Here is a 23,452-nt window from a genome sequence, read left to right on the forward strand (position 1 = left end):
GTTAGGGAAGTGGATCTGTGAATGTATAACCCAGCCATCTAGATTCAAATACCCAAGAACATGGATTTAGGTTTTTTTTTTTAAATGTACTGCTCTGAATATAAGAAATCTTTGAAGCAAGGAACATGATCTCACTAACTATAGCGACCATAACAGGGTGATACCTACCGATAACTATAATAGATTTATGACATGACTTGAGATAACATAGTCTGTATACATGATGATTGCGCCAACTTCTCAAGAGAAGACTGATGGAGACAATCGGACAAGGACAATGAATTAAAGGAAACTCTGGTTTCTTCTAATATATTACGAGAGACACATGTGAACATACACACATTCAGTAAGACACACTCGCGTGAGCGCTCTTACAACGCACACCTGCATCCTAGCAGAGTTCTAGGATAAATATTAGCAACAAGATTTGAACACATATGCCTAAAGTGGATAGAGGTAATATACTAATATTGTCTTTTGCACACACCTTTTCATAGATAAATGTAGGAGACATGTGAGCCTGCTTAGGTAAGCTGGACTGTTGGCGTGCATTAAGCGTCAAAACTATATTGGCATCTACTATGTTCTCTTCTCCGCGAGTCCACAACCCATCCATAATCCATTAGGCTATTCACGTCACGAGGCGGAGAGTTGCAAACCATGCTGCTTACTACTCCCTCCGTTCACTAATATAATATTTTTTAGTTTTTTGTAGATTCATTTATTTTAGTACGTACCTAGTCTACTTTTAATATGTGGATTCATTATGGTGTATACCTAATTCACTTTGAAGTATCTAGTACATTGTCTCAATCAACAAACATCCCATGTGCCGTGTTGGTTTTTCAGTATAACCGAACGAAGCTTGGTTGTCTGAAACCGTTGATGTTGCAAGACTGACACAAAAAAAAGAGTTCTAAAGATAAATCATCGATGATGATATACTGAGGTAAAGTGTGATGTGATCTCATAGTCACAAAACATAGGGAATTACTCTCTAAGGTCACAGAGGACGATGCTTTAGAGTTTAGATATGAACACGGGTTACACCATGCAACTTTGACTTTCACCTTTGGTATTCACATAAACGACTTCATGATAATAATGATGCTACGAAAGCATGTTTTCTAGTAGTAACAATTATGTGGTACCGTTTTCACCTGGTAGATCTAAGCAGGCTTTATTTTATATATATACAAGACAAACTATTGAAGTTAGGGATTGGGATCCCAACTTGATGACTAGTTGCCTTGTCAGTGGATAGGTGCTAGGACTATTAAGGACTCGGCTGCTACAGATAGATGCTGCTGCTACTACTATTACTAGCATAATAATCCTGCAGTCGCTATCAGCTGCACCTTCTTCTCAGTTCCCCTCCTCTGCTGCCGTCGCCCTCTTCAACCCACACCTAGCTCCATCGACTAGGAATTAGTGAGCACGAGACGCCGGTGCATGTAGACGTTTGCGTCGCGAGCAGCGACTAGTCTAGACTGGATACGGCTAATCACCGACTACGCGGTTGGGCCATTGACTTCGAACCGAAACGCCAGGGAAATTACAATCTTCCAAAACGAGCAGATATTAGTGATGGCGATAGCATTCACATGCTACGTCGAGTTACAGTAGATCTGGCCCAGGTCGATGCTGCCGTGTCGGCCAGGAAAGACCACTTCAAATGGTCCCGTGCCCACCCAGGTTTCTCCAACCACAAACACGACAACTAGCAAAAGAGAAGATACAAAAGGACCATGTAAGTCCAAGAGAGTGTTGCTCCTCATCCTCTCATGTTTTTTCCGAATATAAATGCCACCTCTCGTCCACAGCAGTTAAAGGCTAAGGCATCAAACAGATAATGAAATTTTGGCAGCATTCAGATGATAGATTCCAAGAAGCTGTGTTTACAATCGGTTTTTCCAAATCATCCATGAGAGATGTAGACCGTTCATTGGTACGGATACTGTTCAATCACCTATGTGAATGAGGCTCAAGCCCAAATCAGCCACCGAAATATATAGGAGAATACTACTACAAGCATTCAAAAAGGAAAATATTTCCACCATGTGCTCCATTCCGAGAGGGCAGACAATCAAATGTATTGCTTGCACAGGATAAACATGGAGAAAGTTCCTAGCTAATGCGAGGTGTATATGTTGAAATGCCACAAAAAATCAGCAATAAATAAGTACTGAAAAACTCCTATTATTTGTAATCCAGAATTCCTGATGGGCCTTTCAGTCTTTCTTGGTCCATGTATACCAACCTTCATATGGAATACCGATCTACCATGGCAACACTCACCGCCTTTGCTTCACTGGGCTGGAAACGTTTGGCAACACATTTGAAAATTTGAAGTTGCCAGTGAACATAGCTTCTTTATCTGTTGTTCAAAAGTTCAGGAATAGAAGAACTTGGTGAGATTAAATATTCAAGAGGTTTTTCAATTAATATACAAGAAAAAGGATGTTAGTTTGTGTGTGCACACGGGTGTGTGCTTTTTTGTAAGGATGTGTGTTTGTGGGCGTCCATGTGAGAGGGGGGGAGAAAGGATAGAATTAGTCAACACTGACCTGTCAATGATAGACAAGTTGCCTCCCTTCGAGTATATCTTGCCAATGCCTGAGATTCGAAAGAACAGGTAACTCTTAGGTTTTGTTTAATATGATAGGTCATCAGCTACTTTCTAAAGTTGTCTACATCAGAGAAGGGACTTGCCTGGACAGCAGGAATAGCAGCTGCATCCATTGGCTGTGAAGCTTCGTCAGCGTACACATTCCTAAGAATTCAACAGAAGTAACTATCACACATAATGGCATGGTGTTTGATTCTGAAAGAAATACAACACCATAATTTAAGCGACTACATCACATAATTACTATCGTGCCGTAACGATAAGTTACGGTAAAATCAGAAGTATTCGTAACATTTATTGCAATATCTCCGTGTGCATGTTCCTTAGAGTACAACATACCTCCAAATGATAAAACTGCCAAAAAAGCTCTAGAGTAGTCTGTCGTATAGTTAAATGATACAACATATGTTTACAACCCAAATCTATTGATATATGCCATGTCTGGACCAAAAATATAAAAGCACCAATGCTCATCTTCCGGCTGATTCTACCAAGATCGTCATATGTCAAAGTGGATAACTAAGTTCGGACAACCTAGCTGTTGAAGTTACTAGTTGTGTATCTTTCAATGGATTGGCACAGAAGTATAGTGCACAAGGAGTTCCGCATGGGTAAAAACTGCAAGGTGAGGCAGTTAGAAGGGGTATGATAAAAACACTCTGCTTCCATTGATCCAATCCAGCACAGAATTCACCATTCCAGCATTCATCCTCAACATCTTCTTAAGAAGAGCAGATTACTTTGGTGCCAGTGCCCTATATTTAACTAGTCAAACCACGCATCCTAACTTCGAATAAGAATTGAGAGGTTGCTAACGGAAGTATGGAGTACAATCATATAACTATGGTGTTCATTAAGTTAATTCATGACATCTCTCAGCAATTTAATAAGAAAGATGACATAATAAAACAGGAAAAACATGACACACCAAGCAATTCCTAGAGGCCTAGACATAAGGCATCAAACAGAAAGCTGATAAGATCTGCCCTGAATCAACGTTCACCCAAGATGAATCGATTATTTATGCACAACTGCGCAAACACCTGGTAAAACTCTATGATTTTATTGTTTGCCAATAATATGCAAAGCTGTCATCTTCATGTAAAAAATATCCAGTTGAGATTACAACAAAAGCAGAATTAGGTTCTATAGTTAATCTACACTTCTAGTGAAATTATTGCTTTCCTTGATAAACCATTTTATTTTGCCAGAGAGAGAAGTCTTTAATTTCAACAATAGTGTACTGTCTTATCAAGGATATTGAATGACCAGTAAGCTACACATGTTTTATCGTCTTGCCAATAGGTGCAATTAACAGAATAACAGATTGAACAAACATCAGCTTAGATAATTAAATCTCTTGATTTAACTACTTAACGTGTATTATGCTATTATTTGTATTCCTATTATTACTGGGGAAGACCATGTTACCGGTTATGTGTCGGATATAAAATCACAAGGAAAAATCCGATAAGATGTTGGATCTTGCAATTAGATTAGACCTTGGGACCCATTTTCATCTTTATGCCACAATCACCTATAGATTTAGAGAATATAACTAAGTAATTACCTCCAGATGATATCTACAAGATCATCCTGGCTTGCTTCTTGGCTCATTGCAGTATCATATTTCACAATGTTCCCATAGAATATTTTCTCTAGCTCTTTCATCCATTTTGTCAATAGCAAGTTAACCTGTAGAGGCACTAGTATGTCACACTTTTTTCACCAGAGATAGCATGCACAAAGAGAAGTATGTATCCAGACCATGCAAGAAGAAGTGAAAAGATGCCCAAACACTATGGATTCCAGGCATTAACAGATTATTTGCATTTGTTAATCTAATGACAAAAAATGACAGCAATGTATTTTCAGACACATAATACCAGCTTTTTTGTCACAAGAAAAACATGGTCTTTTTACTAATCAAAATGGGTTAATAAGCTGCTTCAAGTTAGTCTTTTAGTCTGGTATGTATAATATGGTGATTCCATTTCCATGTGCCCTAAACAAGCAACCATAAAAATGACAGTACAAATACAGCCAATGCAAAATACAGTACAAATACAAAGTAGTAGAAATAACAGGAAGAGCATCACCACATCATAAAATATCCAAACTTTTGCTAATTCATTCTAATGGAAACTATGATATTAAGAAGCTACCTACATCTAGGTGATGCTTCTTGAGACAATTCTAACCCTGGACAGACAACAGTTTCCCCGCTTGACTCAAGTGTGGTGGCGTGGTCACATAGTTTGATGGTACTGCATCTAAGGGTGGTGCACTGCTGATACACTAGTTTGGTTCATTTGTTAGCCTCTTACTATAAGTGGATTCCAAATGAAGACATATCAGTGTGTATACTAATTTGTAATCACATATGTATCACATTTCTGGTAGATAATAATATTATAAAGATGCCTGGCCTCACATGTATGCGATGTTGCTAATCAATAGTAGTTCATTAGGACAATCACTAAGGACTAAAACTGTCAGATTTAATAATCAAGAAAACAGGAAATGCATAGATAATTTAACCTGGGACGTATATTACTCTTTAAAATTCTGGACAACATACCCCAGCTTTAGAAACTCTGAGCTCTACATCATGGTTGTAAGTTTCATAGATGTACTGTCCAAATTTAACACCATCCTTCCCTTCTTCCTTCAAGCGACGTAGAACGAGCCACATATGGAGAACAAGCAACGAAAAGGTTGTTTTAAATGTTTTCTCCAACTGAAACACTGCAAAAGAGAGACACAAGAAATTGCTGTCTACATAAATATAAGCATAAAAATGAAACGACATGGTTAATTTCTATTCGATGCAACGGACATGCTATGACAGCCCAATTTGATTAACAATAAGAGGCTACAAAGTATTCACAAAGCAGTTAGCAAAATGGTTTTCAGTAATTAATGTTTATCAGTGATAGCTGGTAAGTGTTTGCTACACCTTAGCAATAACATCACATATTAATTGAACTTTAATGTGTTCTGAGTCTCAGAATGCAAAGGCATTCACCTTCCCTGAACATACAAAAATGGCAAAATGTAACGTACCTATATAAACAAGATTATAAGATAAAGTGATTCGGTGAAGCAATCATGCAATTTCTGGAAACATGATGTAGGTGGACACTAATGCTCGAGTAATCAGCAATACAGAACTTGTATGATCAGAACTTTATTTTATTTCTGAACAGCAAAACGTTCATTTATCTTTTGATTTCCAAATCAAGCTGGGAATTCACTGAAGTTCGTGCTCCTCTATGTACCAGAACTAAAGATGTACAAGCCCAGACGTTTATCTCCTTCAGCTTTTCAAAACCCAAGAACTTATAAAGCATCCTGCCGTCCAGAGCAGGAAAAATAGAACTCTTGATGGAAAAAAACCAAGCACCAGTAGCAGTTTTGTATCATCTTTGGCTGCGGTTGCCTAGTTCATGCTCAGCATTTAAGGTGCTAGTTTGTTCAGAGAAGCAGGAAGCTATTTTTTTTTCCACACAGCTCAAACGGAATATTACGGACCTATTAATGTATATATATAATTCTTGACTCTTAAGCATTTCAGATATCAGAATTTAAGTTCTATTGCTAAATCAATGTCAATACCAATCACGCAGAGAGGCATGAATAACTAGCAGTATCTTCTCCGTGTAAGTACTGGAGTATGCAGATTTAGTCTTAATCCAAAACAGAAACAACGAGACAAAAAACAAACAACCAAATATAAAATGATCCCAATGAAATGCTGGACATAAGTGAAAGGGGAAGCAAGTTCACCAACGAGCACAAAGGCATACCTTCATAAATATCAGGCTTGTCGACATGAGAAGTGATGCGGTGATAAACAGCATTTGCTCCTCTGATGGACTTGCTTTGCTTACTGTAGAAGAGCAGCAGCGTGAGCATGAAGCGCTTAATGCCCTCATAGTGTGGATCTTCGGCTCTAAGAGGGGAGTCAGGAGGCAATGCCAGTGAACAAGGCTTGGACAGGAACAAAGAGTTCACTCTGACCTACAAACCAAAGAATTCTTCCTTAACAACAGACGTATATGAGTTACAAATATATCTAATTATTAGTTAAGCCCGTGTACCTTTGCAGTAGGTGAGATATGCAGGTATAGCGTAAGTAGCTATGAATATCACTAAATAAATGTTTTGAGTGTGTAAAAGCATGCGACAAAGTTGTTTGATGATGCCACGAAATCCTTCCATTTCTAAGTATGTATACTCATGAAATGAGCGTCATTGCATATCAAAAGCTTCAACAAACATAACACTTGTGTGTGCCAATTTCTTGTAATCACTCTACTGTTGCTACCTAGATTGCAGTCGTCGATAAACCAAAATAGGAAATAAGCAACATGTGAGAAACCCGAGAATAATGCAGAAAGATGGAAATCACATATGAACCGTGTGGACATTTTCCATGTTATAACTTTAACTTGGACCCCACTAATGAGCCCCGGAGGATGCAGGTTAACTTTGCACGTGATACGTTCTCCTCTCTTTTTTTTCCGTTGTTGTACAGAACATTACAGGAATGAGCAAAGCCCTATAATAAGCAGCGCTTGATCCGTGGTGTTAGCTTGCCCCTGAAGTCTCCGAGCAGCACACGCAAGGATATCTTAAGTAAATAAAGCTACTCTCTGCTAACCCTTGGCAGAGGAACACCCCAGCACAATTACACAAAAAATAGCTGATCCAACTGCAACCTAGGTGGAGATGCAGGAATGCCACGACCCAGCCACTCACATCTAGAAACCCTAATAGGTACTTGCAACATCGATTCGCCCTGGACGCAGGCCATGTTCTAAACCCCAACCAAATCCGCCAGATCACACTACGAGCCCAGCATTAGGCGGCGAAAATGCCGTCTCTGGGATGCGAGAGCGGATGTCCGTACCTCGGTCCTCGGCGCCGCGGCAGCGGCGAAGGGGGCGGCGCTAGGGCTGTGCGACGTGGCGGCGGCGGCGGCGGCCTTGGCGAAGGTCCTCGACAGAGGCTGAGGAAGAGGCGAGGGGCCCTTGGAGAAGGCCCTGGGGAGGAGGTGGGAGTCCGCCGCGGCGGAGAGGCGGGATGCGACGGCGCGCCACCGCGACATGGCTTCGCGCTTCGGAGCTTCGGAGCCGCCGGGAGAGAAGCGGCCTGCCGGTGCGGTGCGGTGCGGTGCGAGGGCGTGGAGAGAGAGAATCGAGGGAATGGTTATGGCTACGGACACGCCGCGCGGGGTCCAGCCACAGGGGCGAGTACCCATCTCGCCGCTGACACGTGGGCCCATTCGTTCCCCTCGTCTACGACCCTAGGCTGTGGCTGGGCTCGGTCCACATCGGCTCGTGCACCGAGCTCACGCACGCAGAACCCCCAAACCCCCATCGGTTCCCCTGGCCCTGGCTTATCCCGTCCGGCTTCTTTCTCTTCATCTGAGAAGTGATGGAGCTGGTGTCCTCCTCCCGCTCCATCCTACCCTCTTGCAACCGTGAGGCCTCGCCTCCCCTTCCTATACGGCTCTGCTTCTTGTTCATTTCTTCATTTTCTTCCGGTTCTTGCAGGATTGGTCGCTCCGTCCAGGACAGCTGCGAAGCGCGACGGCAAGAGGGGATTAGTATGGTAATCAAAACTATGTGTTATGATGAACTCTTTAAAGAAAGTCGACGTCTCTGTTTTTGGATCCAATAGGAGTCCCCACTGTCTGTAGGAATTGCAGTTGTTGAGCGCAACTTTGACTCCATATAAGCCAACAATGTGTGACAATTAGCACAGTTATTAGATCCTAGCTGCTCAGTCCAGTCAATCGGTTTGTTTAATTGGTAGGATATAGCATCGTTCCGAACTGCAGAATGGCGTCTTCGAGCCCTCCTACCCTTGTATACCATGAATAGGAGCTCTACCCATTTCATCGCGCATTTTGTTCCGGGCGGACTCTGATTCTTAAGACTTCATATATTGCAGTTACAGTGGTTCCGATAATGCCTTAACAAGATCCCTTTCTGTGCAAACCATCCAGTGTCTTGCGCGGCGAGCCAGGGGGATGCAGTACCGAGCAGAAAGGTGCGGTGGAGGGGAGGATCAGGAGGCGTGCAGCTCTTACCCTGCTGCTGGCTACACCGGCGCTGTCGGTACCGTTCTCCGCCCATGGGAAGACCAAAGGCATGAACCCTTACGACGAAAGGCGCTTGCTTCAACAGAACAAGAAGATTCAGGAGGCCAACCGTGCACCTGATGATTTCCCAAGCTTCATCAGAGAAGGTGAGAAACCCATCTCTTGTGATGCAGGTTGTGTATTTTTCTTTGTTTCCATTGTATATAGCTCACCTGGAGCGCGCAATTTTCTTATATAGTTTGCAACTGAATATACTTGATTCCAAGAGAATTTGGGAAGTCCAAACTACACAAGCTAGTAACTTGCAAATTTTTCGCTTACACAAACATCAATGGATTTATAACCTCCCTTTTGTGCCTGCAACAATTTATTTGTAAGTCAAATGCAAATTCTCAGATCATCAGCATTTTAAAATTTGGTTTGATGTTTGGTTACTCAGGGAATCATTGGTATGGTATCTTGCTGTGCATAAAATTTTCAGATCATCTAGACGCGTTTTAGTGTGTAGATACATACGAATCGAGACAAATCTGTGACACTTGTTTTGGAATGAAGGAAGTATCTTCTAATTCTGGAACCTGAATGATAAATTAACCTTCCTGAAATAAGCTCTGCTCTGTTCTCCTGAATATTGCACTGTATTGACTACATGCATTTCAGGTTTTCAGGTCAAAGTAGTGACACCTGAGAACTACATAACTCGGGAGTCCGGATTGATATATGAAGATGTAAAAATTGGTACAGGCGATTGCCCACAGGATGGTCAGCAGGTTCTTCCGTCCCAGTTACACTTCTTCTTTTTCTTCTCTGAATTATGTCTGAGCTGTCATTCATTTTTCTTGGGATATCAGTCAACTGTTTGCTGTGTTCCACATCTGATATGCTCTGTGCAAATATGTTTAACATAACCTTTCAATCTCATACTCTCATATTGTTGTTAAGCATGGACTAGTTGGTTCTTCCACTGTTATTCACTAAAGGGTGATTAGGGATGTTTGGATAATAATGTTGAAGTTACATTTTTAACTAATAAAAGTCTATATCCAGACAAGGAGTTCACTTTTTTTTTGTACAATAAGTGACTAATATAGGGAACTATCGTTAGTTTATAAGTATTTGTAGAATTTTTTTGAGATAATAATATATGTTCTAAATCTATTCTACTTGCATGATTCTGACATCCATCATCCCAATTACAGGTTATATTTCACTATGTGGGCTACAACGAATCAGGACGAAGGATAGATAGCACCTACATCCAGGGCTCGCCTGCCAAAATTCGGCTAGGCAACAAATCATTAGTTCCAGGAAAGTATTCACTAGTTACATACTATGTCCTCTTTTGTTCTTCTGGAATCTTGAACTTCTGATTTAACTATACGCCTTAGCTATCTCTTGGTCCTCATTGTCAGTAATATTCTAGGTTTTGACTGGGCTTGAAAAACCATCCTGAGTCTGGTTGGTCCCTTGGATGAACTTCTCGGGACATAACGCTGTAACAATGCAACTCATTACTCATTTCATGCTTTTCTGATGCAGGTTTTGAAGAGGGGATTCGAGACATGAAACCAGGTGGAAAAAGAAGGCTTATTATACCTCCTGAGCTTGGTCCTCCTGTAAGTTTTTGTCATTTCTTGCGGAAGGATTTCACTTACTATTGTATTTTTACCTTGTTCTTTCTGTACTTGCTATTGCACTAATCAGTAATTATCACTGGCATTTTCCTGGCATATTCAATACTTAAAAGTACATAGATATAGAACTGGTGAATAATACCGGATGCTTACAATGTATTTGGTAGAGGCCAAGAGTAATTTGATACAACAACTTGTTTTAAGATAGATTGCAAACAATGCTGGTTGCATCGGGCATGCATTATTTCATGGATCTTATTAGTACGATTCATTTCTTTATGGAACCTACTGTACAGCAATATTTAGGAATACAAAATAGAACAAAAGAAAAAAACAGAAAAGAAAGAAAATTAGCCCAACAATGGCTGTAGTCTGTAGACAAGAGTAGACATCCTGCATTACAGTAACTGTACACTGTATGAAAACAAGATTATTCCTGTCCATCCAAATGCAATTTTTATAGGTGCGATATAGATAATCTTTTGCCGTGAGACTGCAATACTAAGTCATGGATATATTATCTGAAGAAGCTCACATCTGGACATATAGCTTATGGAAAGCAAATGATAAATTAGAGGGATAAAATAGAGGAGTTCAAAATTATCTATATATAATTTTCATCGAGCACACCGAATCATCTTATAGTGGTTGCAACACAAATTCAAATTCTCCCTCCGTTACATCATGTTTTTGGTGTAAGAACAGTCCCAGTCACTCTTAGCAGCAAAGATGATACACTGTTTCTGACATTGGTCTTTCGCCTGCTGAAGGTTGGGCCATCGACTTTCTTCAGCGCCAAGCAGTTTGAAGTATTTGATGTTGAGCTACTCTCGGTGGAAGACTGCCAGCGGAGGACGATAGGGTTCTACTCTGATGTTGTCTGCAGTTGATCATCTGATCTGTTAGACCCCAACGGGTGCAGCATTTTCTGCCTGCAACTCTGTAGGAAGAATTGTTAGCTGCTGCTGTAATGTCAACTTAAAAAAAGGTAAAGGGAAAATGAAAGAGGGAGGCAGGAGAAAAAAAGCTGTTGTTCACCCGGGAAAAAAAAAGCTGTTTTACATGCCAATGGAGGAAGGCAGGAGACTGACACGGGTGTGTGTATTCATTAGTAAATGTCCACTTTGCGACCTCCCCTCAGCTCTCACAGGCGACACTTTCCGAGGTTAACTTTGTGTAATGTAAGACATCTGCCTATGTTAGGAGAACCTGGTTGGTGCTGTCAAACTCATTCTGCTCTGCCCCTCTGGACCTCTCCAACCTCCTCCACCATCATGGCAGGTTGCTTCACCTCTCTTGTCCTCTTGTGCTCGCCTTACTGCACCACCCTGGATTTGGCACGAATTTTTGCTGCATGTTTCATACATGTATCTTTATTGCTGCCTAAGCTTGTTTTGTGGCATCCGTTTTGGTTGTACATTTATACAAGGGGTGCCAGAAGTGTCTATGATACACAACTTTGCTTCATCTATGCATTCATTTTGTTGCTTGTGTTTTTTCCATGCCTTCGATTGCACTCAAAGGTAAATGTTGGCAGATGTTGCATAGACACAAAATAAATATTGCGCATACTATAAGTTTATAATGTATAATCAGGTACCTTTAAAAGAGCCCTACACGTGCAAGACTTTCCTGTTCGTAACATATACAAAAGATTGTCTTATTTTGAACATTTTGTTGCAAGTGATACAATGTTTCAAATGGATCATGAGGTGGACTTTCCGCTTATAGTGTTTCTTATTCCAAAGCTAATTTTGCACAGTCAAGAATCACATTAGAGTATAGTGCGACAAATCTAGTGCGGTGTTCTGGCTCCCGTCTCTAGTGAGTCGATTTTTTTGAAAACATAGCTCAAGTATGGCATATATCAGTTTCAAAATGTTCTGAATTTTTCTCGCCGGTAGTGTTCCGTTGAATTATTTGTAACAGTTTGGGATAGCCAAAAAAAGGTTGACTCTAAATAGATAAAAAAAATCTCTATTTGGCTCCTATTTTTCTGAGTTTCTTGAGTTTTGAAAATAAAGTTTTTGAGTTTTCTAAAAACGGATATTCGGGGAGCTCAAGATCTGTAACAATTATGTCGGTGAAAAATCTCGTGAATACAGAGAGACGTCTTAAGGCGAAAATGGAGCATGTTACGTCGGACGGCTACGAGCTGGCTGTGTTCCTTAGGCCATGTACTATATGCATGTTGCTATGTATAGAATCGGTTGTGGGACCCCTTCTGCTCACATCCCTGATGCATGCATTCTCCTCTCTCTCACAGTTTTGCTACCGGGTCCCACATTTGCAGAAAAGAAGCGAACCAAGTTATTGATCCGCTTTTTTTGTGCCAGACTTATGAGTCGATTCTCCACTATGTATTGAATCGGTTCAAATGTAGGAGAGAGAGAGAGGGTTAGGAACCGCTTTTGATACACATAGTGCATGGTCTTAGACACCCCACACGGAAGAGCACAATCACAAGAGCACAAGGACAAATGGTATGAGAGAAATCTAAGAGCTCTTTATTATAGTGTTGTCTTGTGTTGCCATCTATTTATTGCCTTTACTTAAATGACATTAGGTATATAACCAACACAAGGTTATTTGGTAAACTTGGCTTTCAAGGAAGCTAGTAGGATTCCTTGACCGCCAAGGAAAATAATCTTGTGTTTCATAAAAAAAATGGTGTTTCTGAGTTTTGTAAAATGGAGCTCCTCGTGAGCTCAGGATCTGTAACAATTATGGCGGTGACAAATCTTAAGGCGAATCGAACGGAGCACGTTGCGTGGTCGCCTATCGGACGGCTATGGGCTGGCTGTGATCCGTCCAACGCCGTCGCAACTCGCAAGACTAGCCGTTGCCCCCTCCCCTTCCTCTTCTGACTACAAATACAACTCACGGTCAAATCCCTAAAACTCACAAGTCACAGAGCAATCCGTGTCTTTCCTTCTCTCCTGCCCTTCCCGCCGCCTCCCCTTGCCGATCCGGGGGAGACAACGCCATCTCGTTCTCGAGCTCGGAAGATCCTCGCGTTTCCTCGCTGATCCGGGCTGTTCAATCGCACCATCCTGTTCTTGTGTTATTTTCTGTTCGATCGATCTGTTAACTCCGCGCCGTCTTTCCTGTTTGTTGATTTGTTATTCTTGTGGATTCGTTCTGTTCGTTTTCTTCTAACCATGGACGCAGGCTCCCACTTGATCTCGTCGGAGAAGAAGACCCGCGCCGCCGCCGTGCAGCGGCAGCCGCTCCAGGAGGCCGGATTCCGCCCCTACATGCCATCGCTCAGCACCGCCCCGCGCAACCCGTCGGCCAAGTGCTACGTGAGTTCTTCTTGCCTGTTACGTCCCGCAGATACTTGCGCGCATAGGGTGTTCGACGAAATTGATGTTCTTCCCTTTCTGTGCGTGCGTGTGCAGGGAGACAGGTTCATCCCTGACAGGTCAGCTATGGACATGGACATGGCGCACTACCTGCTCACGGAGCCCAGGAAGAACCAGGAGAACACGGAGGTGGTGTCCCCGTCCAAGGAGGCGTACCGGAGGCTTCTCAGGGAGAAGCTGCTCAACAACCGGACGCGGATCCTCGCCTTCAGGAACAAGCCGCCGGAGCCCGAGAACGTCTCGGCTGCTGACGCGGTTTCTTCTCACCAGGCCAAGCCGGCCAAGCAGAGGCGCCACATCCCCCAGGTATGCGCCGCAGAATTGTGGTTCCGCCGTTGTATTGACACTACCTACTGTATGTAGCATAATAGTAGCATTTGGTGGTGTGGCTACTGATATGGCTTCTTAACATGTCAGTCTGCCGAGAGGACTCTGGACGCACCAGACCTCGTCGACGACTACTACCTCAACCTGATGGACTGGGGGAGCAGCAACTTGTTGTCCATTGCGCTGGGCGACACCATGTACCTGTGGGATGCCTCCAGTGGATCCACGTCTCAGCTTGTGACAGTCGACGAGGACAGCGGCCCCATCACCAGCGTCAGCTGGGCTCCTGATGGCCGCCACCTCGCGATTGGCCTCATCTCATCTGACATCCAGCTCTGGGACACCAGCTCCAGCCGACTGGTAAGTATGCTGCTGTCCAGCATCGAAAAAAGTGTTGTGTTCTAGCAGTAATGTGCTTGATCAGCTGCTGAATTTGCGTTGTGTCTTTCTACGCAGTTGAGAACTCTGAAGGGTGTGCATGAATCGAGAGTCGGTTCGCTGGCATGGAACAACAACATTCTGACCACTGGCGGCATGGATGGTAGCATTGTGAACAATGATGTGCGGATCAGGGACCATGCCGTGCAGACGTACCAGGGGCACAGCCAGGAGGTGTGCGGGCTCAAGTGGTCTGGGTCTGGGCAGCAGCTGGCCAGTGGGGGTAACGACAACCTTCTGCACATCTGGGATGTGTCGATGGCGTCCTCCATGCCATCTGCGGGCCGCAACCAGTGGCTGCACAGGCTTGAGGACCACACGGCCGCTGTGAAGGCGCTCGCATGGTGCCCATTCCAGAGCAACCTGTTGGCAACTGGCGGTGGTGGTAGTGATCGGTGCATCAAGTTCTGGAACACACACACAGGTGCTTGCCTCAACTCTGTGGATACCGGATCACAGGTGTGCGCTCTTCTATGGAACAAGAACGAGAGAGAGCTGCTGAGTTCGCACGGATTCACAAAGAACCAACTAACATTGTGGAAGTACCCTTCGATGGTCAAGATGGCTGAACTCACTGGACATACCTCACGTGTCCTTTTCATGGCACAGGTGAACTCTTGTTGCCAATTTTTAACATATGCTATTGACATGTTGTTACTTCTTTTCTTAACCTGACAGTCTTCTCATGCTGTGGAACTGCAGAGCCCTGATGGTTGCACGGTAGCATCAGCTGCTGCAGATGAGACCCTCCGCTTCTGGAACGTCTTCGGCACTCCTGAAGTAGCAAAGCCCGCACCCAAGGCTTCCCACACTGGGATGTTCAACAGCTTCAACCATATTCGATGAGCTGAACAACGAGAATGATCCTATGGTTATATATACCGCTGATGGATAGCTGTGTTGTGTACACAAAATAGGCTAAATATACCTGGATATATACCGCTGATGTACCTGATTGTGGATAAGCAAATATATGGATGGAGCCGCCGCAATTCGGCTCCCGGGGATGTAGGCACACTGCTGAACCTCGTTAACAAATGTTGTGTCTTTGTTGTGATCGCTTCTATTTCGGCTCTTGGGATTGTAGGCACATTAGCACGTGCCTTCGCTCCAAGATACAATTTGTTCCTGGTATTATTCTTTCGGGGTAAACTTCAAAAGATCACCACAACAAAGGACGAGTTTTGTAGTAGTATTTACTTGATTAGTCTATTGTTTCAGTTTGTTTATGAATCCAAGATACATTTTGTTTCTGGTATTGTTCTTCGGGGGTAAACTTCAAAAGATCAGTATTGCACAACACAACGTACTAAACAAAACACATGTTTTGGAGTAGTATTTACTTGATTAGTCAATTGTTTCTGTTTGTTTATGGATACATCATCCAAAAGTTCAAATATGCTCATATGCAGCCAGTGCTCTCTTTTGATTCAACTTATTACAAGAATGTGGTCCCTTGCAATTCTTTTTCGCATTTCAGACATGGGTTTGGCCTTGTGATGAAAGCTTGGAAGCTTTCTGAAGCCTGGCAGACGATATGCATCCGATGCAAGGATGGTGCAAGGCTCCGAAACTGAAGTTTCTCAGTTCGGTAGAACAAATATGCCAAGGGCAAGTTTGGTTGCTCGCAGAGTGGTTTCCCGTCTCCGCTGATGCAACAAATGGCAGTTTGGATGTGCACGCCTGCTTCGCATGATTCTTAAAGCAACGCAGAGCCTCTATGAGGAGGCACACTAGAATTGGGTGATTTTGGCGAGCCAAGCTCTTCTCGCGCTCGTAAAGGAAAATTTGCGCATAGCTTGTGCGAGCCAGAGATGGCGGGAGCTCACGCGCGTCCAGGAAAATTCGCTCACCTTGTGCCGATACTCGCCCCGTATTTACACCTCCGTGCCTCACTGGGAAAATCCCCCACCACCATTTCCCCCTTTCGAGCTCTCCATCCAAGGCAGCTTCTCACCGACAAGCATGTAATCAACTCAATCTTCTCCGACTGGTGTAGCTCTGCCGTAGCAATTCATCTTCCTCATTCTCACTGGCATGTTGACTTCGTCCGCCTCTTCCAACTATCAAATCGATGTGAGTAACATAGAACCCTAGCTTTGATCTGCTTTTCCAAGCTTGTTTGCTTAGATTCAGAGGTTGTTAGTTCATCTAGATGGAGTTTCTTGATGTACAGTGGTAGATTTATGTCTTTTGCTTGTGTTCGTCGCGAAGTGTGATCTTCATTGTTGTGTAGGCCACGTATAAGCGCAATAGTTGGTACGAGGATTGCTTATACAACGTGTATGTGCTCTCCTTGTGTCAGCTTTGGACTTATACATGCCAGCAAGCAAAGATTGTTACTAGTGTTTGATGAGGACATCCCTACTACACTACTACCTCCGTCATTGCAAGATGAAGACGATGCTGTTGTGAAGCTCTAGTCCAATGAAGTCAGGATTGGACCAATGACAGGAGCTCGTGCGAAGCTACTCAAACAACAGGCGAACTTGTTCCTAAGTGATACTTTGATCGATGAGAACTCTATACTTCCTAAGTTCTATTACTTATGTATGATCAGGTATGAAGAAGGAGCAAGCATCGCACGAGGAGGAGAGGAGCAGCTGGACAAGAAGATGGACGTGAAGTTGGACATGAAGCTGGCCATAAAGCTGGACATGAAGACATCCCATGGAAGCGCGAGGGAGGAGAGGGAGGCATGCGCGAGGGAAGAAGACGAAGTCCAGGCCGGCGCCAGGCCCGGTGTGACCGGCCGCCACGCCGGCGCGCCCGGTTCCAGGCCCGGTCCAACCGGGCGCCTGACCGGCCCAGCCCGGCGCCGACCGGATCCCCAGCTGGTGCCAACCGTGCACTATCCAGTATGCCTGGACCCCTAGCCCGGTCACCACCCGGTGCCAGACCCAGTTGAAACCGGATGGCCCGGTCCCAGGCCCGGTCGACCGGCCGTATGACCGGCCGACTCAGAGTCTGTCTCGACCAGATCCGATCTGGGTCGGTTTTCTATGTGTATTTTCGACTTCTGGTCGTCCTGAACTCCTATATACGTGCCCAGGATGCCCCCAAATTAGGTTTAGACCACGTTTAAGATAAACCCTAGTTCGTAGTTGATTGCTTTGCAACTCTATCGAATTTCTACACCATATTGCATTGATTTGGTGTATACCCTGAAAGTATTGTGTGATCTGCTGTTCCATTGGGAATTAGACGGTTGCAACTTACCGCTTCGTGATCGGCGGCTACGTGCGCAAGTGTGTGGAGTTGCGAATATCTTGCAGGGTTGAGAGTTGTTGCATTGGCGACAGTGACCAATCGAAAGACTTCGTTGCGTCATATAAGTTATCATCCACTTCATCATCAAGTTATTTCCGTTGTGTTCATCTCGTGATCATCATCACCATCGTGCTTACCGAGAAGATCGGGCAATCCCCTTATGTATCAGATTTCAGTGTTTTCTCGGTAAGCCATCCACAATCCACCCCATAGTTGAGTTGTGAGTGTTTCCTATCCAGAAAAATCCAAAAAATATTAGGGTTAGGGTTTGCCATAGCCTTAGATTGCACTAATTTCGAGTGTTAGTTGCTTTTCGTAGTTGTTTTTGCGTATCTTTTTCTTCCATCTAGTATTGTTAGGATTTGTATCTCCGCTATCATCTAGTTTCAGTTTTTGTTACTCCGAGTCCACATAGCGTACAGTGTGCTTTTCCCAACCATAAACACAGCTTTTCGATATAAATGACTAGGAACTTCCCCATAAGAGACTAGTTTTACCGCTCGACAGGCTGCTCGTTAGTTGAGTCATCAAAAAAAAAATCGAAAAGAAGCAAAAAAGAGCTACATAGCTGCGTGTGTTACAAAAAGAAAATCCAAAAAGAAAGTGAAGTGCTAGTAAGATTCAAGTGAAGGCCTAGTTTACTTTTCTCGCACTCCTGTAGTTGAGTAATCTTGTGCCTGTTTCGTTGAGCTTTGCTAGTGTCTCTCGAGTGCATTGCAACCTTTCATCCATATAGTTGCATTGCCATATTTATCGCCTTGTGTGAGTATCATTGGTTGTCTACGGTCAGCGCTAGAGCTTGTTATTGGTGCAAATAGGTAGCCTACCTACAGCCCCACATATATCCTGCTTTGCCGTTTGATTTGTTCTTATACCCTTGATATTCGTTTCGCTACATCCGTGCACTAGTTGTCCCTACAAGTGGTAAGCAACACTAATTCACTTTGGAGCGGTAAGATTTCCTTTTCTTATCAGTTTTGAGTGAGTTGTGAGAGTACCACCATATATTTTTGATTTAGTGCACTAATCCACTAACCATGTCTTCTAGTGATGAGAAAATTGTTAACCAGAAAAACAAGAATTCTGCTGATGTGATGACATGGAGGGAGTATGAAGCTCTTCGTAATGAGATGCGACGTGAATTCCGTACTCAGGACGATGAACTTAGGGGGACTGTTCAGGAGATCTCCCAGAAGCTGGATGCTACTATGAGACTGTCACTACAATGAAATATCAAATGACGGATATCCAGTGCAGTCTTCAAGTTTTGCAACTAGCTGTTGATAATCTCACTCAACAACAGCAACAAGAAGAAGAAGACCATGATCTTCAGGATGAAGCACCTGGAGTTGGTCGTGGTGCTGGACGTGGTAACCGTGGTCGTGGCTTTGTTGAACTCGGAGCTCGCCGTGCCTATCCACAACAGCAAGACGATGGTTTGGGTAAGCCAAAGTTCTCAATACCCAAATTTGAAGGAGGTGCTGATGTTGAAGAATACCTCACTTGAGAGCTGAAGATTGAGAAGTTGTGGCGCCTACATGACTATACTGAAGATAGGAAGGTTAAGCTTGCTTCTTCAGAATTTGATGGCTATGCATTGCGTTGGTGGGATGGAGTTACACGTACTCGTCAGGAAGATAACGAATTGCCGCTCTTACATGGCGCGAGATGAAGGTCATTATGCATGCTTGGTTCGTTCCCACTAACTATTTGCGTTCTATATATGATAAGTTGACCCTATTGAGACAAGGTGTGAAGACTGTTGATACTTATTTCATGGAGATGGAGATGTTTATGCAGCGTGGCCGTGTCCATGAGTCAATTCAGATGACAATGCAGCGTTTCCTACATGGTTTGAAGTATGATATCAAGGCATTGTTCGCAGTTACACTACAATGAATGAGTTGCTACATCATGCAAGAGAAGCTGAAGCACAGTTGGCTGAAGAAGCGCAAATCAAAGGTCGTGCTACGGGAGCTGGGCGCTACACGCCTAGGGTGCCCCTATCTACGGCGCCGGCGCCATCTTCGCGCTCCGCACCTTATTCGACTCCGTCTAGCAAGTCGGTCTCCAATGTGAACACAAAGAAGCCCGATCATGCTGCCAGTACGAGTGGTTCTAGTATCTCTACTGCGCGCAACCACGATATGAATTGTCATACATGTGGTGGAAAGGGTCACTTCAAGAGAGATTGTCATAACCGCAAGGTCATGATTATCAATGAGGACAATGAGTATGAGACTGGAGATGATGTTGATCCATATGCTCCAGAAGATGATGACTATGACAGTTGATGGTGTAGATGCTTATCCGTCCGATGCTCGCACTATTGTTGTGTCTCGGCGTGCTCTTAATGTGTTGCCAAGTGCATCTACTCAGCGCTGCAATTTGTTTCAAATAAAGGCTTTAGTTGGTCCTGACAAGGCTTGCAAGGTCATTATTGATGGCGGGAGTTACCGCAATTTAGCAAGCAAGGAGTTGTGTACCAAGCTGAAGTTGAAGTATCTACCGCACCCACATCCATACTATATTCAGTGGTTGAGTGACAATGATGAGATGAAGGTAAACCACATGGTGCGTGTTGAGTTTGAGATTGGACCGTATAAGGATTCCATTGATTTTGATGTGGTTCCTATGACGGTGTGTCATCTACTATTGGGTCGGCCATGGCTCTATGACCGTTCTGTGCAACACAATGACCGTGCCAATACATATCACTTGGAGTTCAAGGGCAAGAAAATCGACTTGCAGCCTATGTCACCACAGCAAATTGTCAATGAATCTCGTCAGAAAGTTGAAGTCAACTTGGATGATGCACCTATAGATAGGCGAGAGAATTGTAATGTCGTGAGTGATATAACGAAAAGTGAGAGAGTGAATTCCTTAGTCTTATTAGCCACCAAAGAGGACATGAGAGAATTTAGTGAGGATCCTACTGCCATGCCTCTTGTGCTCATGTACAAGGGTGAGGTTTTGGTTTCTAACGACATGACCCCTATTTCTCTTGGTGTTTCTAGTGTTTTACAGGAATTCAGCGACGTGTTTCCGGAGGAGGTAGCCGCAAGATTGCCACCATTGCGTGGTATTGAGCATCAAATAGATTTGATCCCCAGCGCCTCGCTGCCCAATAGGGCGCCATATAGGACGAACCCCGAAGAGACGAAGGAGATACAGAAGCAAGTACAAGCGCTACTCGACAAAGGTTATATCCGTATAAGACTTAGTCCTTGTGATGTTCCTGTTATTCTAGTTCCTAAGAAAGATGGTACATGGCGCATGTGTGTAGATTGTAAAGCGATAAACAACATTACTATTCGATATCTTCATCCTCTTCCCCGTTTAGAGGATATGCTAGATGAATTGAGTGGTGTTGCTGTTTTCTCTAAAATTAATTTGCGTAGTGGTTATCATCAAATTAGGATGAAAGAGGGGGATGAATGGAAAACAGCCTTTAAAATAAAATCTGGTTTATATGAGTGGTTAGTAATGCCTTGTGGTTTAACTAATGCACCTAGCACTTTCATGAGACTGATGAACCATGTTTTGCGTGATTTTATTGGCAAGTTTGTGGTTGTATACTTTGATGACATATTAATCTACAGCCGCAATGAATATGATCATACTATACAATATTCGTCATGTTTTGCAAGTGTTGCGTGATAATAAACTTTATGGTAATTTTGAGAAGTGCACATTTTGCAAAGATAAGGTCATATTTCTGGATTATGTTGTCTCTAAGCATGGCGTAGAAGTAGATGTGTCTAAAATTGAAGCTATTCAAAATTGGCCTACTCCCATGAATGTGAGTCAAGTAAGAAATTTTCATGGTCTATAGAAGATTTGTGCCCAATTTTAGTACTATTGATGTACATTTGAATAAATTGACTAAAAAGGGTGTTGCCTTTGAGTGGGGCGCAGCCCAAGATCATGCTTTTGATGAACTGAAAAGATTGTTAACTTCTCGCACCGTTGTTTGCACTTCCTGATTTCAATAAACAATTTGAGATTGAATGTGATGCTAGTGATATTGGAATTGGTGGTGTATTGATGCAAGAGGATCGTCCAATTGCATATTTTTCTGAGTAACTTTCTGGTGCTAAGTTGAACTACCCTATATATGATAAAGAATTGTATGCTTTAATTAGAGTTCTTGAGGTTTGGCAACATTATTTGTGGCCAAAATAATTTATCATACATTCTGATCATGAAGCTTTAGAATATCTGAAAGCTCAATCTAACTTGCATAGGCGTCTTGCTAAGTGGGTTGAGTTCATTGAGTCTTTTCCATACATTATCAAGCATAAGAAGGGAAAAGATAATATTGTTGCTGATGCTCTATCTAAGAAGAATATGCTATTAACTCAACTTGATGTTAAAATTCATGGATTAGAGATATTATGTGATTTGTATGCTACCGATCATGATTTTGCTGAACCATATCGCTTGTGTGCATGGGAGAAATATCACATACATGATGGATTCTTGTTTAGAGCTAACAAACTATGTGTTCTAGAATAGTCTGTGCGTTGCTCTTATTGCAGGAATCACATGCTGGAGGTTTAATGGGTCACTTTGGGCATGAGAAGATGCTACTCATGCTCGCTGATCATTTTTATTGGCCAAAGATGAGGCGGGATGTGGACAGGTATGTGAAGAGATGTATTACTTGCAACAAGTCCAAGTCCAAGCTGAAGCCTCACGGTTTGTATACTCCTTTACCGGCACCTACTACACCATGGGAAGACATTAGTATGGATTTTGTGTTGGGTTTTCCGCATACTAAGAGAGACCATGATTCTATATTTGTGGTAGTGGATAGATTCTCTAAGATGTCACACTTTATTGCCTGCCACAAGAGCGACGATGCGTCGCATATTGCTAAACTGTTTTTCAGGGAGATTGTACGTCTACATGGAGTCCCGAAAACTATTGTTTCTGATCGTGACGTGAAGTTCATGAGCTACTTCTGGAAGACTCTTTGGAGAAAGCCGGGGATGAAGCTACTTTTTAGCACTACTTGTCATCCCCAAACCGATGGTCAAACCGAAGTGGTGAATAGAACATTGTCACGACCGTTGAGATCCATGATCAAGAAGAACCTGAAGGAGTGGGAAGATTGTTTGTCTGCATGTGGAGTTTGCTTACAACAGGGCGGTACATTCTACCACAGAGTTGTGTCCCTTTGAGGTGGTGTATGATTTCAAACCCATTACTCCACTTGATTTGTTGCCTCTACCCATACATGAGAGAGTCAATATGGAGGCATCAAAGAGGGCAGATTTTGTGCGAAAGATTCATGTGAAGACTAAAGAGTTGATAGAGAAGAAAGGCAAGAGCAATGCTGCAAGGGTTACAAGAAGCGCAAGGAGATGTTGTTCAAGCCTGGTGATATGGTCTGGGTACATTTTCGCAAGGATAGGTTTCCGAAGCTACGGAAGTCCAAGTTGCTTCCTCGTGGTGCTGGTCCTTACAAAGTGCTTGTCAAGATCAACGATAATGCATACTCTATAGATCTTTCAATTGATGAGTTTGGTGTCAGGAATTCTTTCAATGTGGCTGATTTGACACCATATGACGGAGAAGACCTTGGAGCGTCGAGGTCGACGCCTTTTGAAGGGGGAGATGATGAGGACATCCCTACTACACTACTACCTCCGTCATTGCAAGATAAAGACGA

The 23,452-nt window shown here is 43.2% G+C and overlaps 3 protein-coding genes across 4 annotated transcripts; 2 read left to right on the top strand and 1 right to left on the bottom strand.

Moving 5' to 3' along the window:
• Positions 1-1,834: 1,834 nt before the first annotated feature.
• Positions 1,835-7,742, bottom strand: LOC124675264 (ubiquinol-cytochrome-c reductase complex assembly factor 1-like). Its single transcript, XM_047211331.1, has 7 exons — positions 7,545-7,742; positions 6,439-6,652; positions 5,211-5,377; positions 4,200-4,324; positions 2,713-2,773; positions 2,568-2,616; positions 1,835-2,377 (listed from the first exon to the last, which is right to left on the bottom strand). The coding sequence occupies exons 1-7, from the start codon at positions 7,740-7,742 to the stop codon at positions 2,295-2,297; spliced, it is 897 nt and encodes a 298-aa protein (XP_047067287.1). The 3' UTR covers positions 1,835-2,294.
• Positions 7,743-8,071: 329 nt separating this feature from the next.
• LOC124674810 (peptidyl-prolyl cis-trans isomerase FKBP20-2, chloroplastic-like) lies at positions 8,072-11,602 on the top strand. The gene is made up of 7 exons (XM_047210866.1): positions 8,072-8,117; positions 8,191-8,248; positions 8,646-8,887; positions 9,402-9,511; positions 9,941-10,049; positions 10,281-10,357; positions 11,146-11,602. The coding sequence occupies exons 1-7, from the start codon at positions 8,072-8,074 to the stop codon at positions 11,263-11,265; spliced, it is 762 nt and encodes a 253-aa protein (XP_047066822.1). The 3' UTR covers positions 11,266-11,602.
• Positions 11,603-13,536: 1,934 nt separating this feature from the next.
• Positions 13,537-15,564, top strand: LOC124678825 (cell division cycle 20.2, cofactor of APC complex-like). 2 transcript variants are annotated; one of them, XM_047214677.1, is made up of 6 exons: positions 13,537-13,697; position 13,728; positions 13,777-14,046; positions 14,158-14,427; positions 14,524-15,114; positions 15,208-15,564. In XM_047214677.1, exons 1-6 carry the CDS (start codon positions 13,537-13,539, stop codon positions 15,349-15,351), a joined length of 1,437 nt encoding a protein of 478 aa, XP_047070633.1. In that variant the 3' UTR covers positions 15,352-15,564. The 2 variants fall into 2 exon arrangements, with proteins under 2 accessions (XP_047070633.1, XP_047070632.1); XM_047214676.1 differs by lacking the exon at position 13,728 and having other exon boundaries at positions 13,537-13,680.
• Positions 15,565-23,452: the final 7,888 nt, after the last annotated feature.

Source organism: Lolium rigidum, chromosome 7 (assembly GCF_022539505.1).
Source record: "Lolium rigidum isolate FL_2022 chromosome 7, APGP_CSIRO_Lrig_0.1, whole genome shotgun sequence".
NCBI classification, from domain to species: Eukaryota; Viridiplantae; Streptophyta; class Magnoliopsida; order Poales; family Poaceae; genus Lolium; species Lolium rigidum.

Bases quoted from the DNA above. Each gene is read 5' to 3' on its own strand.
- LOC124675264 (XM_047211331.1), bottom strand. From the start codon at position 7,742: ATGTCGCGGTGGCGCGCCGTCGCATCCCGCCTCTCCGCCGCGGCGGAC. The intron at 2,617-2,712 runs GCAAGTCCCTTC...TTCGAATCTCAG, and splicing joins CTGCTATTCCTGCTGTCCAG to GCATTGGCAAGATATACTCG. The intron at 2,378-2,567 runs GTCAGTGTTGAC...TTTGAACAACAG, and splicing joins AACTTGTCTATCATTGACAG to ATAAAGAAGCTATGTTCACT.
- LOC124678825 (XM_047214677.1), top strand. From the start codon at position 13,537: ATGGACGCAGGCTCCCACTTGATCTCGTCGGAGAAGAAGACCCGCGCC. The intron at 14,047-14,157 runs GTATGCGCCGCA...TTAACATGTCAG, and splicing joins AGAGGCGCCACATCCCCCAG to TCTGCCGAGAGGACTCTGGA. The intron at 14,428-14,523 runs GTAAGTATGCTG...CTTTCTACGCAG, and splicing joins ACACCAGCTCCAGCCGACTG to TTGAGAACTCTGAAGGGTGT.
- LOC124674810 (XM_047210866.1), top strand. From the start codon at position 8,072: ATGGAGCTGGTGTCCTCCTCCCGCTCCATCCTACCCTCTTGCAACC. The intron at 9,512-9,940 runs GTTCTTCCGTCC...TCCCAATTACAG, and splicing joins GCCCACAGGATGGTCAGCAG to GTTATATTTCACTATGTGGG. The intron at 10,050-10,280 runs GAAAGTATTCAC...TTTCTGATGCAG, and splicing joins CAACAAATCATTAGTTCCAG to GTTTTGAAGAGGGGATTCGA.